Below are 15,777 nucleotides of genomic sequence, written 5' to 3'. Positions count from 1 at the left end.
AGTTGCTTTATTGGATTGTTTTGTAATGTCGTTTTTTTAATGTTCAGCGACTTTCTTCTCCAACTGAATCTCCTTAAACTCCAACAGTTTAATGAGTAAAGAATCTGCATCAAATGAATTCAGGAACTTGACAGTAGAACTGACACTATTGCAAGCAATAATATATAGGGTTAGGGAATATGAGAAGATGAAATTGTCTGGCATGCTCTTGTCTACGCCAATTAACCGATTTTAATTGGCGGTTGCAAATTAAAATCACTAATATGCAAGGGCCTGCCATTCTATAATTGGCTGAAGAAGGAGACAACTGCCTACTTGTCTTCAAAACATAGGGCTAAATGGCCTTGTCTACTTCCCATGGGGAAGAAAACGCCGTTACGGATTTCTTCATTACAATTGATTTTTAGTTTTATGAATTGATTAGATAGACCTGTTACACACTGATACCTTAATCTGTTATTCATTCTTTTCTTTTCATTACATTTATTTTTTCATTACATTACATTCATTCTTTTCTTTACATTTCTTAAGAAATTTTTAACTTCACTTTCTCCAATTTTCTATGATTACCTTGTCAAGAAATGAGGAGGCCATCAAAACAAATGACTACTGGTTTAGTTTCACGTCACCAGGAAGCAGTGAAATTTTACTATTATTATTTGAATTTCTATTATTTAATGACATATTTAACGATAATGCGCTAACATCAAATCCTCGAGCGACCAACTCGTATTCATCCTGCTCTTTGAAGTCTCCCTTAAATATTCTCTTCTCATCCTCTTGGCTATCATTCAGTCAACATCCAACTCATCTCAGTAATTAAGAGTATGCTGAAATACAAACAAATCATGTTATAACTGTTGCCTTAGTCAACTTCAGTTCTGATTTTATAAAAAGTAAGCAGCTGTCATCTTTGATGTTACCTCAATGAAGCCATGTTTTGTTCTCCTCAAAGAGTTATCACCATCAAGTGAATGATTGCTATTATTATTATTTTACTTGTGAATTAGCTAGCCATTGTATGATGATACAATGGCTGTGAGGCCCCTACTAACAGGTACGGCACCATCTATGAAACTAATATAAAGCTATTGTTATAATGTATTTTTATGTATAAATTCTCTGTATTCTCTTGGCAGGTTCGCCTTTTTGCTGGAAGAGAAACTCAATTTACCTGAAAGAAAATCCCTACCACCTCCTTATGAGACCAGTACCTCACCTTTAATTGAAAGGCACTGATAATAGTTCTTCACGTCCTATTCGAAACCAGTTTCTAGTCAAAGGACATAGTTGAAATCGAATGAGCTACTCATGCTGTTACTTGTAAATAATGCTAATAAGACTTACTAGCTACAATTCTTTACTTTATGGTATATATCACCTTTATAAATTATTTAATCTGCATTAACCAATCTGCTAACAATGTGCAAATATGAATTGATTAAACCTAATGTGTAATTTGTTTCTTGTTAATACCAAACGAAATATTCCATTTCTATCTCCAATCTTATCAACTTCCAAATAATTTATCAGAAATGCCAGCCTTCTGTATTATACGATCTGGTAAATAGTATTTCCTCTTCTACATAATAATTGTAACAGGACACACACAGCTTACAGACAAAAAATGTTATCGGTGGTTGCAATGAGCGGTAGATGGCGTTGGGTATTAAATGGTAGTGTTGTAGTATGCATGAGAAGATGACATTGTCTGGCATGCTCTTGTCTACGCCAATTAACCGATTTTAATTGGCGGTTGCAAATTAAAATCACTAATATGCATGGGCCAGCCATTCTATAATTGGCTGAAGAAGGAGGCTAACTGCCTACTCGTCTTCAAAACATAGGGCTAAATGGCCTTGTCTACTTCCCATGGGGAAGAAAATGCCGTTACGGATTTGTTCGTTAGTTTTATGAATTGATCAGATAAGTAGAAGAGATAGTGAGTTGTTATGTAATGGAGTCATGTGCCCTTCCACGTTCAGTGAAAGGAGTCATTGGATATGTCACATAATAATAATAATGAGATATGTGTTCACATATCTCATTATTATTAGATATGTGAAACTAATATAAAGACATCTGTCATATACTCATAAAATAATTTTCAAAGGAGCTTTAAAAGAAACTAATTTATTCCTTTCTTTTACCTTTTTATTTATCTTTCATACAGATAAATAAAAAATCGTTGTCATAATTTTGAGGCTGGGATCAAATTTCACTTTACAATCTTAAATTAGAAATATAGTTAACGCTAGTTATCACTTATACCTGGAAAAACCCAAGTTTCCGGGAGAAAAAAACCCGCTTGCCCGTGCCAGAAAAACTATTAATAATCAAATTTCCCAAGTATGTTTTTGGAAACTTGGTTATTTATTCGATGCAACTCTGATTTCTTATGAATTTTACTTCCAGGAATAAGCCAAGAAATTAATTTATTTGATATAAGATGGCCTTCAGTGTTGTCTAATATGAATTAGCATCAGTTCTGTTAAATAAATTCTTTGTTACTTCACCACAAAATCTGTCATTTGTTTCGTTTTTTTCCTTTTTTATTTATTTTATTTTATTTGTTTAAATTTCATCCATTTTAATTCCAATGAATATTATATCACAACTGTTAGAACATTTTCTACGTGATTTTATAAAAGCAATCATCTAGAACCTCTCTGAGGTTCTAGGTGATCAGTCCTAAATTTTCTAGTATTTTAAAGTATACGCTGCTTCAGACAACTATAACGAAGTTTCCCTAAAATTTAATAACTTTGTATCAGCGACAGCTTGATATTTTTATTAAAATTCCCTATTAATATTTTGCATTAGTTTATCCGTTTTTGTGGAAAAACATCCCAGAAGAACGTTAAAACGTTCTTAGAACAGTGTCACATAGAATACAACCCATTCTTAAAGTAAAAAGGTAGGTCCCGCTTGTTAGTAAATGCTGTTCTTAATAAAGTGGTAGCTCCTATTAAAGTATGTAGCCGGATATATGCATAAGCTAGACAATCTACAGTTTAGAATCTCACATTACAAGGAACCTCTTTCTCAGTATAGAAAACCTAAAATTTACACAGTAAAATGAGACTCTTAAAAGTTATAACTTAGGGGCCATAAGAGCCTTAAATCCAACCCTGCATATACATTTAAATTTGTTAATGCATCTAAGCTATAATGTTTAAGAGGCGCACCACTAGGGAGTAAATTTTAGGGTAATAGTAAGTAAATAACCTAAAATTTATAGGCTTATATATAAGTCCCACAATGTTAAGGTTTGATAAGTATCTTATGTTATAGGCAAAGAATCATTGAAGAATAATATTATATTTGTGAATTTGTCCTAAAAACATACATGTCATAGGCATAGGTGTTTTAAAATTAAATTTTTCTTGTTATATGTAGCAATATACTATCATATAATAACAAAATATAGATACCACAAAAAAATAAACAAATAAAATACTCAGAATTCTTTCTGAGCGTGTTGATTATTCCTCGAAATTGCATTGCATTTAAATCTCTCATCACTTTTGATGTCAAAATCTGATCAAAACGAAGTGAACGATGCAGTTCTTCCCTTCTTCACTTTGTTTGGTGTGCCTCTCCCCTTTTTTTTTGGGGGGGGGGTTCATTAGTTTCAAGTTCTTTATAACAGGCTTTTTCTGCCAAGTTTTGATAGTCAAGTCTGTAATCTTGAAACTTCAAAATATTACTTTGTTGTCTTAATCTTTCAAACAAAAGTCATATGATTTATTAGATTTTGATTAGGTTTCATTAATTATTTCATGTTTATATGAAATGTGCATATATAAAAGTTATATTTCCGCTTTTTAAAAATGAATTATGATTTGTATTTCGTTCCAATTACCATCATTTTTTTTAACCTCTTCAAAACAGTATTAAAAGGTGAAGATCTATTTCCTGGAAATAATGAAATGAAAGATAAGTTATATTTCCTCGAAATAATGACCCAAATGACATCACAGAAATGTGGGTTGGTATTGCATCAAAGGATGTGTTTATCGATAACGCTCTCTTGAACGAGGAACTTGTGCAGTTTTGCGGGACAAAGGTCATTGGTTTGGATATCAAATTACTTAAGTTAAGCAAAGATATTTATTTTTGCATTTCAAAATTGGTCTTACAGACTGGTGGAAGAAAGAACTATTTTGATTGAAATCTCTGGAGCAGTGAATAACTTTTACGAAAATGCTAAGAATGGATTTCTTATTCTTGTTTTACTTAACAATTGGCTTGAAAAGTTTAGCACCGTTTACAAATGGTAAGTAGAATATAAAACTCATTATTAGCATGTTTATGATCTTGACTTTATATTTATAAGTGATATTTTTCGTTATTTTAATCTCGAAGTAAAAAAGGATCTTATTTTTTTTTCTTAAAAAAATGTATGGCACATTAATTTCCAACAAGAAACTGTAGCGAGTGTGGTTTTGCCACGCATTACTTTCTTTGAAAAACCAATGCGTTCAAACAGGATGTCTGTTTTCAGGTTTTTTTTTTTCCCAAAGTTACCCTTGGATGAAAATATTTGGCCTAGTAGAATTCAAGGCTATGTTAACTAGTTTTGGGGTGAAGAGTAAGATTTTCTGTTGGTAATTCCAGTTATCTTTATATCCTCCAATCAAAACAACAACAACAAAAAAAAAGTCCATGAACATACTCAACTAATAGAAATGTCGTCCGTAAGTAAGAAACGAATATACATCTATTCTAAGAAAAAAAATAGGTTTATGAAATTTAGGTGAAAAAGTACTGGGACGGCTGATAACTGAATAGGCATGGGTACTTTTTATGTACATTAAAATTTTACGCACATCATGTACGTGTACTTTATATTAGCATCTACAAAAACAACAACAAAAAATTAGTTTTTTTCGCTTGCATTATCGTTTTTGATAAAAACAAAAGATTGCTCTGTGAGCACACATACAAAACTGGATTAAAACCTCACACATTTTGTGAGACACATCTATATCTCGTATTATACGCTACAGAAATGCTGTGTGTTACTACAAGTTAACTCAATTTTCCAGTAAAACTGAAACTAAGTAACTGAGTTTGGGTTGAAAAATCCTTATAAATGTTTCTCACCTCCTAAACAGCATTGTTATATACTCTATATCTAGACTGACTTTGTTTTCAACACAAATCCCACTCTTCTAATAAGAAAAATAAAATGTCCTGTGCCAGTTGCAGACGAATAATCTGCTTGCTGAAATTGAATACATTGCTGCTAAAAGCATGAAGCTCCATTTTAGTTTAAAATATTAAACGATAGGTTGCTCTGTATGTAAAAAATAAAAATCGCTGAATGGATTGGTTTAAGAACGAGGCAGCTTCAATAAGCTAGTGCAGAATTACAATGATCATTGTAATATTCATGATTTCTTGTAAATATTGCATTGCAATTTTCAGAAAACTCTGTTATTTGATATTGTCCGATATATTCCCATGTAGTAATAAACAACTCTGTAACAACATTTTGTTACTTATTTTAATTATTTACCTTAGCAAATAATTAATTTAGATACGAGGTTCGGAGAGGGAACCCTATGTGGCAGGGATTGACTAACTGAAGAGATGGTACCAAAGAAACATTTACAACATTTTGTAAATATTTCTTTGGTGAAGAAAGACTTACTAAGTGCTCTTCTAGTCGAACATATTACGGTGTTTCTTTGGAGTTCTAGCAATATGGAAATAAACGTCAATATTTAAAACTGGAATTATAAAACGCATCCAAACGTTTGCTGGAAGCTACCTTAAAAACATGACATTTGACGAATGGCAAATTCCCTATGACAAACCCTTTCTACTCAATTGAACTAGCTCAACTTCTTTAGGCAATGAAGGAATACAACAGATTAAAAATTAAACTAAACAATGCAATGCGTGAAGGATGAATTAGTTGGCATTTCCACGTTAGTAGTAGGGGTGTCACTTCTGACAAGATCAAGATAAGATAAGGAATCGTGAAGTGATTGGTTGTCGATTTGATGATGTCATTGTGTGTGACGTCATGGATTTGGAATGTTTGGAATTTCCCTGGGGTATATGTGTCAGTGACGTGAGTTCTTGTGTTTTGGTTCGCGTATGGAATTATGGGTGATGGTAGAGATAACGATTCGTATTGTGATTGGTGGTGCACTTCTGACCAGATCAAGATCAAGATAGGATAAGGAATTGTGATGTGAATGTTTGTTGTTATGAGATGTAGATAAGTGATGTCATTTGTTAGTTATAAATAAGTGACGTTGTTGTTTTGAATGGAAAGGGAGATATATTAGTGTATAAGGAATCATGTCGTGATTGCTGGTGCCCTTCTGAAAAGATCAAGATAAGATAAGGAATCGAGACGTGAATGTTTGTTGTTATTGATGAAGATAAGTGACGTCATTTGCTATTTGCAAATAAGTGACATCATTTTTTAGTTGTAAATAAGTGACGTTGTTGTTTTGAATTGAAAGGGAGATATATTAGTGTATAAGGAATCGTGTCGTGATTGGTGGGACACTAGTGACAAGATCAAGATCGAGATAAGATAAGGAATCGTGACGTGGATGTTTGTTGTTATTGATTTTGGAATGTTTGGAATTTCGCTGCCTCCCCCTCCTTCTGTCAGAAACATCACGTGGTGTGTTTGGTTTGGTTGTCTATAGATGAGTTTACTAATTTTCCAATACATTTTGGGGTATTTCTTTCCTGTTAAAGGGTGGGAATTCTTAGAGTAGAGTAGAGTTGTGATGGTGGCTGTGTTTAGGATTTTCTGAATAATTTAAGAATTTAAGAAGTAGTCACATGGTCTAACATCAAAAACACTTTTTGAGGATAAAATACTTAACATAATAAAGCCAAATAACATAGAATACCCTTAGAGCCACAGAGATAATATTTGCCCTATGATGTCTCAAAGTAAGATAATCTCACATCAACATCATATCCAACAGCACATAGAAACATATCCATGAATTATCTGTGTGAAAGTTCATTTTGGAAGGAACGGTCAGGGTTAAGGGTAAGTTAAACAGTACTACAAGGAAAAACAAACAAGTCAAGCATCTTTGCAGTTATGGCAATTTGTTCATCCCGCACAGCTATCGTATTCTGTTGTGGTGATTGGTATCCAGGAAAGTAAAGTAAAATAATGGGTGAGCCACAAAAGTCATTGAAATTTTCTTTCTTCAGGAAAATAGCACAAGACAAAACTCTTCACCTAGCTCTAAAAGGATGGAAACCGATTATTATTTTAGAAGACACATACATTGTGATGTATTTATCCAGGACCACTTGGGAAAAGTTACACAGGAAGTGGTCTGATATCCTCGGCTACTTGCGAAGAAGAGTTGACTATGCAATGGACCTTGGTGAGTGTTATATTTTGAAATGCCAAGATGGGGAACTAATACTTGATGATACAGGAGCTGATGGAAGTAGTTTTTTCTATTAGTTGTGAAGAAGCAGAGAGATTTTCACCAAAACTGTATGACATTGATAATCATTTACTATTTTTGGAAACTGAATTACCAGCTATTCGTATCATGGGGAAAATTATTGCTAATCATTTAAATTCATCAATGGTAAAATTAGACTTTCAAGATTTTATCCAATTTGATAAAGATTCTTTATTTTGGGACATTGATGAACATTTTACGAAAACTGTTTGTGTATATTTGTTGACAAAAGAATACACAGAATGTTTAGGGAGGGCTGGTGTCATTTCTATACTGACACAATATCAAATGTATGGAGGTGTGGTTACCATGGTATCTGATTTAAAAACTCTTTTGCGTGACCAGCTATTTTGATGTAATGTAACCAAGAAACAGTGAGTAACAAAAAAATTTATTCATTGAACTCTTTGGAAAATGTTAAGAGTCTAAACTAAATATTGTGAAATATTTTTAGGTAATTACATGATTCGAATTTTTCTCAGTGAATATACTTGTAAATAATAATTCAGCAAAATAAAATATGCATTTGTAAACTTAAATGAACAAAAATGTGTGCTTTTGTTGTTGTGTTTTTCCACAGTGCATTTTTAGTCAGTTATTCTGATTAGAATTTGATATTTAAATCCACAACTTTATACCTTAATGCAATTCTGTTTAATTATTTTTTAAAAAAATCACTACTATGAAATTAATGCCAGGAACGGGAAAAAAAGAAAAAGTGTTGAAAACTGATATCCATGTATTGATTATTTTAGAAATTGTCTAAGGCTACCTTTTGACATTGCTTGAGTTATCTGAAAACAATTCGTTCACATAATCGAAAATCCGAACTGCTAGAATTTGGTTGTTTTACATAGAGATAGCATATATAATTAACCCAAAAACATGACTTAAACTCTTAAAGTTTGGTATAGAAATAATATTTGTACTCTCCAGAGAACACATATACAAATTTTACCTTTCCCCACACAAAGTAAGATAAAAACACACCAACAGTATATCCAACAGCATGCAAAAACATGTTGTTGAGTCATCTGTGCAAAAGGTTCATTTCTGAAGGAACAGTCAGGGTAGGGCATATAGTAAGGGTAAACAGTACTATAAGAAAAAACCATAGAGTCAAGTGAATTTGGACTTAAGGTAATCGTTCATCAACTGCACCTGCTGTTTTGGGTTGTGGTATTTTGTGTTTGGTAATGTAAAAATAACGGATGAGCCACAAAATTCTTTGAAAGTTTCTTTGTGGAAAGTTCTAATTGTTTAGAATTTTGTAACAGAAAGTTAATATAAAATATAAGATCAGAGCTAATAATCAGTGAAATAATAATAATAATAATAATAATAATAATAATAATAATAATAATAATAATAATAATAATAATAATAAATAACTATTTATTTGGGTGCCATATGAAATAATCTGAAGAAGAAGAAGAAGAAGAAGAATGAAGGAAAACGATTACGAAAAATTGACAGTGGGTGAAAAATACAAAAATTTCAGTTATCATTGCTATAATTGATTGCCAATTTCTTTTGAATAAGACTTCAAATTTATTTCCTAAAAAAATGTATTTCTGATGGAATTATTGTAAGATATGCATTGACAAAATCACCTTGAAGTTGGAAAGAATTACCTTAAAGAATTAAAAAACAGAATTCTTAGTTAATAAAATATAACCATCAGCTGAAGTGGGAAATTGGATCACTATCTCTGGACAAACTAAGAAATTGGATGATAGAATCAACATGCCAATATCAAATATTACTCACCAAAGGAAGAGAAAAATCAAAAACATTTACGAGGTTAATAGGTGGGGGCCTGTTCTTGATTTAAATGAAATTGGATGCCCAAAATGTAAAAACATAACGTGAACTTTTATGCTTTTGGAAATATAACGAAAGATTCTGTGCTTTTAATAATTCTCAGAAGTATATGTATTGGTTTCAAAAAAATAAATATGCAACCCTTAATTTTACTACATTAATAAATTTCCAACTATCACCAGATGAAAATTAACTTTCAGATGGAGTCACATTGTCAAAAACCACATGATGGCAATTCTACAAGCATTGGAAGAAGCTTTGAACAACAGTGCAAATTTAACAATAAGAAGATTAAGGAACAAAAAAAAATAGATCGTATTTTTCACTTTATTTATTTTCAGTATGTTAGATTCAGTAAATACAATTTGTAAATAATATTTCATTCAAATAAAATGTGTAAATTTAAAGGAACAAATTGGGTGTCGTTGATGTGTTATACAAATTTCAGTAAGACCATAACATTTTCTTTCTTTGTGAAATTTTATGCCACAAACTAACCAGAGACTTTTTTTTTTTCTTTTTGACTCAGTGAATTAAAAGTCTTATTTGTTCATGCAAGCCCTCAAATATTTCAAGAAACTGTCAACTCTTGGAAGCAAAACTTTTAAATTGAGACGGTGCTCTCTGGCTGACTCAAGTGCATCAGGCTGCTTGGATATCTAGGCGAACACCAAAGCAATGGCAGACAGGCATAATAATACCAGTCTTCAAGAAGGGAGACCAGAAGGATTGCAGTAACTATCATGGCATCTCTATACTCAGTCTGCCTGGGAAAGTGTATACTAGGTGCTTGGAAAGACAGTGCAGGAGCATATTGAGTCAAAGTTCCAGGAAGAACAATATGGCTATCATCCTGATAGAAGCACAACTGACGAAATTTTCACTTTAAGTCAAGTCTTTGAGAAATCCTGGGAATATGCCAAGAATGTCTACACATGTTTGTGGACTTGGAGAAGGCATATGACTGGGTTCCCTGGGATAAGCTTTGGCAATTAGTACAGGAATATGGAGTGGATGGCCAACTATTAGCTGCCATCAAGTCCCTGTATGAATGCCCAGAATTTTGTGTCAGGGTAAACAGCACAAAGTCTGAAGCTTTCGAAGTCTCCGTTGGCCTCCACGAAAGGGTGTGTTCTGTCACCCCCTCCTTTTCATAATATTTATGGACTGGATTGATAGGCACAGTTGAGGCAGTGAGTGTGTCAGAATTGGAAGATGTAGTGATCTAGAGCAGGTGACCTAGTTCTGTTTGTGCAGATGCCGGAATGATGATCAGTGTGGCCAAAACTGAAACATTTGTGGTCTCAAGACAATCATCCCAGTGCACTCTACATGTAAGTGGAGTCCCAATAAGGCAGGTGGAGAAGTTTAAATACCTTGGGTCCACATTCACGAATGATGGAAAATGGGACGTAGAGCTAGATACTCGAATTGGCTTAGCAAGCTCAATATTGCGGGAACTTGGCCGTTTGGTAGTATTGAAGCAGGGAGTTAAGCTAGAAGGCAAAGCTGGCTGTCCTCCAATATAGTCTATGTCCCCATCCTCACGTATTGTCATGAGAGTTGAATGGATTCGTGTCCGAAAGAATGCGGACACTAATCCAAGTGGCTGAAATGAGGTTCCTTCGAGCGGTTGCGGGACTGACAAGACTCGACAGATCAGAAGCTCTGCAATTTGGGAAACCCTCAATACTCAACCGCTGCTTCTCTGTGTTGAGAGATCCCAGTTACGTTTGTATGGGCATCTGGTCAGAATGCCACAAGAGAGACTCCCTCAGCAGGCTCTCTTTGACACGCCAGAGGGTGGGAGGCCACGTGGAAGGCCAAGGACTCGCTGGATAGATTATATCCAAAACCTCGGGTGGACACGTTTGGGAATCCCACCAGAACACCTGAGCTTGGTGGCAGAGGATCGTGACCATTGGAAGTTCTCCTTGCAGCTGTTGCCCCCACAACCCAATTATGAAAGGTGGGCCTTAAAGTGTATGTATCTTCTCATCAGAGATCAAACACTGCTTTTAATTGCCCTATATCTTAAAAACTTTAGAATAGAGTGAAAAGAAATCAAATGATAAATGTAATCTAAACATTAGAGATAATGACTTCTGAATACCTGAAGTAATTATTTAGAAACGTGATTACTAAATTACGTACCAAGAATAAAACATAGAAAAATATTCTGAGGTCTGTTTAAATTTTTAATTTCAACGATGTTTTTCTTATAAAAATATGTTTTTATTGTTTTGTATTTACGGCCGAAGCAATTCAGCTATGAGGCCAATGTGTCTGTTAATTGATTGTGTTCTTATGATCGGTGTGCCTGTTCTGTGGGATGAAAAATCCAAGTTTCCAGAAGGAGAATCATACCTCCGTATGAGATTGGCTGACCGACCTTATAAAAATCCCAAATGAAAAAGCCCTTATAAAGATTCTATGCATCCTATATTGAAATCTAACCCAGGTCTTTTTAAATAAAGGCACCTTCGATACTGACTGAACTACGGAGGCTCTTATAAATGGAAACACCATGTTGTCAACCAGTTTCTACATCATCATCATCATTATCATCAAATTCCTGCCATTTACCCTCAAGGGGTGTACAGGATATGACAGTACTACATGAAAAAATTACATCATTACTAACTTCCTATCTACAATTTTCCTCCAAATCAGTCTGTTACTTGTCAAGACTCCAACATTATCAGATCTTATATTTCTATCGTCTAAGGCACTTTGTACCGTATCAATCCACCTATATCTTGGTCTTCCTCTGCGTCGTTTTCCTGCCAACCTGGCAGAGAACACTTGTTTTGCTAATCTTTCCTCTCCCATTCTATTTAAGTGACCATACCATCTGAGATTAGCTCTGCTAACGCATTCCTGGATGCTGACAATGTCAAGTTCTTTCCTAATATCCTCATTTTTAATATGATATTGCCATTGATGCCATCTGTTCACGCCTCTAATCTTTCTCAGGACTCTCATATCTGCGGTCTCTAGTCTTTGGTCAAGTGTTTTACTTCTGACCCAGCTCTCAGATCCATAAGTTAAAATTGGTTTGAACACAGTCTTGTATACAGCTAATTTAGTGTTCCGACTAATTTCTTTCTTATTCCATATGAATTTATTCAATTGACTTCCCACACCGCCAGCTTTACTGATTCTGTTGTCTATTTCCATATTTAGTTTACCATCTTCAGTAAAAATTGTGCCTAAGTAGCTGAAATGTTTTACTTGTTCCACAGGTTCTCCATTCACAACACAGTTGACATTTTCAATGATTCTGCCTATTTTCATTGTCTTTGTCTTTTTATTGCTGACCTTCATACCATATCTATTACAACAGCTATTCAATTTAGTCAGAGAATCTTGCAGACTTGTAGCGGATTTATTTAGAAGTATAACATCATCCGCATAAAGCAAAGAGCTGACATTAACATCTCCAATTTTGATATCAGGTTTAATACCACATTCCTTCATAATGTGATCCATATAGATAATGAATAACAGAGGGGATAATGTACATCCTTGTCTCACACCAGATTTAACATTAAACCATCTTCCTGTACTTACTTCAATTCTAACTGCTGACTCACAACTCAAATAAAGATTAAGTATTGCTTGATATAATGCCCCATTGACACCATATAACTGCAGCGTATTGAATAGCTTCTATCTTGGCACCTTGTCATATGCCTTTTCCAAATCGACAAAACTTAAATACAGATCTTTGTTATATTCCCATGCTTTCTCGACTATTTGTCGTAAAGTGAAGATCTGATCCTGACAGCCTCTATTTGGCCTGAATCCAGCTTGTTCTTCACCAAGCTTTTCTTCCACAATTCTTCTCAACCGATTCTCAAGTATACTTGCATAGATCTTGCCAGGAACACTCAGTAGGGAAATACCTCTGTAATTCTCACATTCAGTTTTATTTCCCTTTTTATATATGGGTACTATGAGAGCTCTACTCCAATCATCGGGAATTCGTCCCTCTGTCCAGGCTTTCTGAACTATGCAGTGCAACCACTGTAAGACTCTTATACCACCATACTTCAGCATTTCTGGTCGAATATCATCTACTCCTGCTGCCTTTCCACATTTCAAGCCTTTGATGGCTTTTTCTACTTCAAGTATGGATATGTATTCCTGACTGCATGCCTGGTCAGTGTTTTTTATCACTGTGCTGTCATCACTGCTTGTTTCATTTAGCAGTTTTTCAAAGTAATTACTCCATACTTCAAGGATATCTTTTTCTCCTGTTTTCATTTCACCTTTATCATCTCTAATTCCTTTTACAGCACTCTTTCCTCCATTCCTAAGCTTCTTCAACAACCTCCAGAATATTTTGCCACCTTCTTGATATTTATTTTCCATATTCTTGCCAAAGTCCTCCCATGACTTTTGTTTAGCTAGTTTTACACACTGTTTAGCTTTCTTACATTTGTCTTTGTATTCTGTAAGAGTAAAAGCTGACTTATTTGCCAGGAACTTTTGATATGCTTTCTTCTTTTCCTTCACTGCCTCTTTAACTTCCTGTGTCCACCAGGGAGTTCTGATTTTTTTATCTTTGCACACAACCTCACCACATGCCTCTCTGGCAGAATCAATCAATGTTTCCTTCAGAGTTTGCCACTGAATCTCCAAGGTTTGATTCCTGTTCTCAAACTCTTTCATTTTCTTTTCAATAATATTTCTGTATTTTAGTCTACAGTTTACATCTGAGAGCTGCTCAACTTTTATTCGCTTTAAAACTTTCTTACATGTTATTCTTTTCAATATGAAATTCAATTTTATCCTGCTCAAGACTAAGTAGTGATCACTTCCAATTTCAAATCCTCTGTACACTCTGGTGTCCTGCACCAAGGAGAAAACATCACTATCAACAATAACATAGTCAATGAGACTTTTCTTATTCCTAGCCTCTTCTCTCCATGTGAATTTGTGCACATTTTTATGTTGGAACATGGTGTTAGTAATAACCAGTCCATGTCCTGAGCAGAAATCCAACAGATATTTGCCATTATTATTAGCTTTGCTCTTTTCTCCAAATTTTCCCAAAATATTTTTGTATGTCTCACAATCATTTCCTACTCTACTATTTAGATCCCCAACAAGGACCAACTTTTCCTTTTTCATTGTGTCAGTTGCTTTTTCTAAAACCTCAAACAATTCCTCCACTTCTACCTTTGTAGAACCTTCTGTGGGACCATAGGCACAAATAGGTCTCATTGTCCAGTTCCCCATTCTCATATTTGCCCACATTACTCTACTTGAGACAGTTTCTACATTCAACTTGTAAATGAAAATTATATATATTTTTAAGGACCATCTTTCGTCCGGCGAAAATTTCTAATTAATAATGAGGTTTTTGAACAAATCAATAGTTTCAAATAGTAATTTTCCAAAGTATGTTAAACATAAAAAGGATAGAAAAAATAAGACCCCTAGAAATAAGACAGAAAACAAAAGTCACTAACGCTACAATAACTGCAAAATCCCTAAAATGGAAATGGGAAGGACACTTGATCAGAAAACAAGATGATACATGAAATAAACTCACCACTTGCTGGATACCTAGAGAAAGAAAGAGAAGTAGAGGTAGAACAGAAGACCAGATGGCGAAAGGAACTTAGTCTAACAGCAGGATTAACCTCGTCCAGTAGAGAAAATGTATCAAACTAGAGCCGAATGGAATATCATGGGGGAGGCCTTTGCCCAATAATGGGATTCTACAGGCTGATAACAACAACAATAGCTTAAAATAAGGCGCATGCTTGGTATCATGAATAAAAGAAATTGACATCGATAACAAATTTTAAATTTCCTAAAGCTGATAAAAAAACAAAGGGACATTAAATAATACTTTGGTAAATAATGTAGAAAATTTTGTATGCTTCGGATTTCATTCAAAGGCATACACAATTTTCTACATTATTTCTCGCTGTGAGATGAACAAAAATTACAAAAAAAAAAAAGTGAAAATATGCATCCCTTTCTCATATAAAGCGGAGAAATTTCTCCACTTTCAAAGAAATCGACGGAAAAAAACACAGACGTTTATCTATGATTTTCCTCAAATTCCTAGATATCTTTTAAGGTACGTCTGAGCCTGTCTTATTATCACAAGAATACTGCCTCCTCTATATGATACTGAATATCTCACCCCTCCTTCATTAGCCCATATAATATAATGGTCTTCTCAGAACAAATTTAGTCTTCGAAAGCAAATATCTGTGTATAGAAGTCACTAAATCTCGTATTTCGTTATTTTATCATAATGCCACACTTAAAATTTTGAGACTATTAAGAAATACAGATTTTATTTTATTTTATTTTTTATTCATGTGTTCGTTTTCAGGTGTTAACCAGCAACATAATAACACTTTGGTGAAAAAAAGCTCCATATTGTCATCACTTTAGTTGTGAAGTATATAACATGACAATTACGCTTCTTATTATTGCTGCATGTCTTGCAAAGAAC

The 15,777-nt window shown here is 34.0% G+C and overlaps 1 protein-coding gene across 2 annotated transcripts in view; it reads left to right on the top strand.

Moving 5' to 3' along the window:
• The first annotated feature begins 4,068 nt into the window (after positions 1-4,068).
• Positions 4,069-15,777, top strand: part of LOC150098729 (complement factor H-like) — a 601,741-nt gene continuing 590,032 nt past the window's right edge. For both annotated transcript variants that reach the window (XM_090405340.1, XM_090405339.1), the window contains exon 1: positions 4,069-4,279. In XM_090405340.1, the coding sequence (XP_090261466.1) occupies positions 4,207-4,279 (73 nt within the window). In that variant the 5' untranslated portion in view covers positions 4,069-4,206. The remainder of the gene's footprint in view (positions 4,280-15,777) is intronic.

Source organism: Typopeltis vanoorti, chromosome 15 (genome assembly GCF_054136105.1).
Source record: "Typopeltis vanoorti isolate ZY-2024b chromosome 15, IOZ_Tvanoo_1.0, whole genome shotgun sequence".
Lineage (NCBI taxonomy): Eukaryota > Metazoa > Arthropoda > Arachnida > Uropygi > Thelyphonidae > Typopeltis > Typopeltis vanoorti.
Note: the sequence above shows the minus strand (reverse complement) of the source record. Positions and strands in the feature narration are given on the sequence as shown.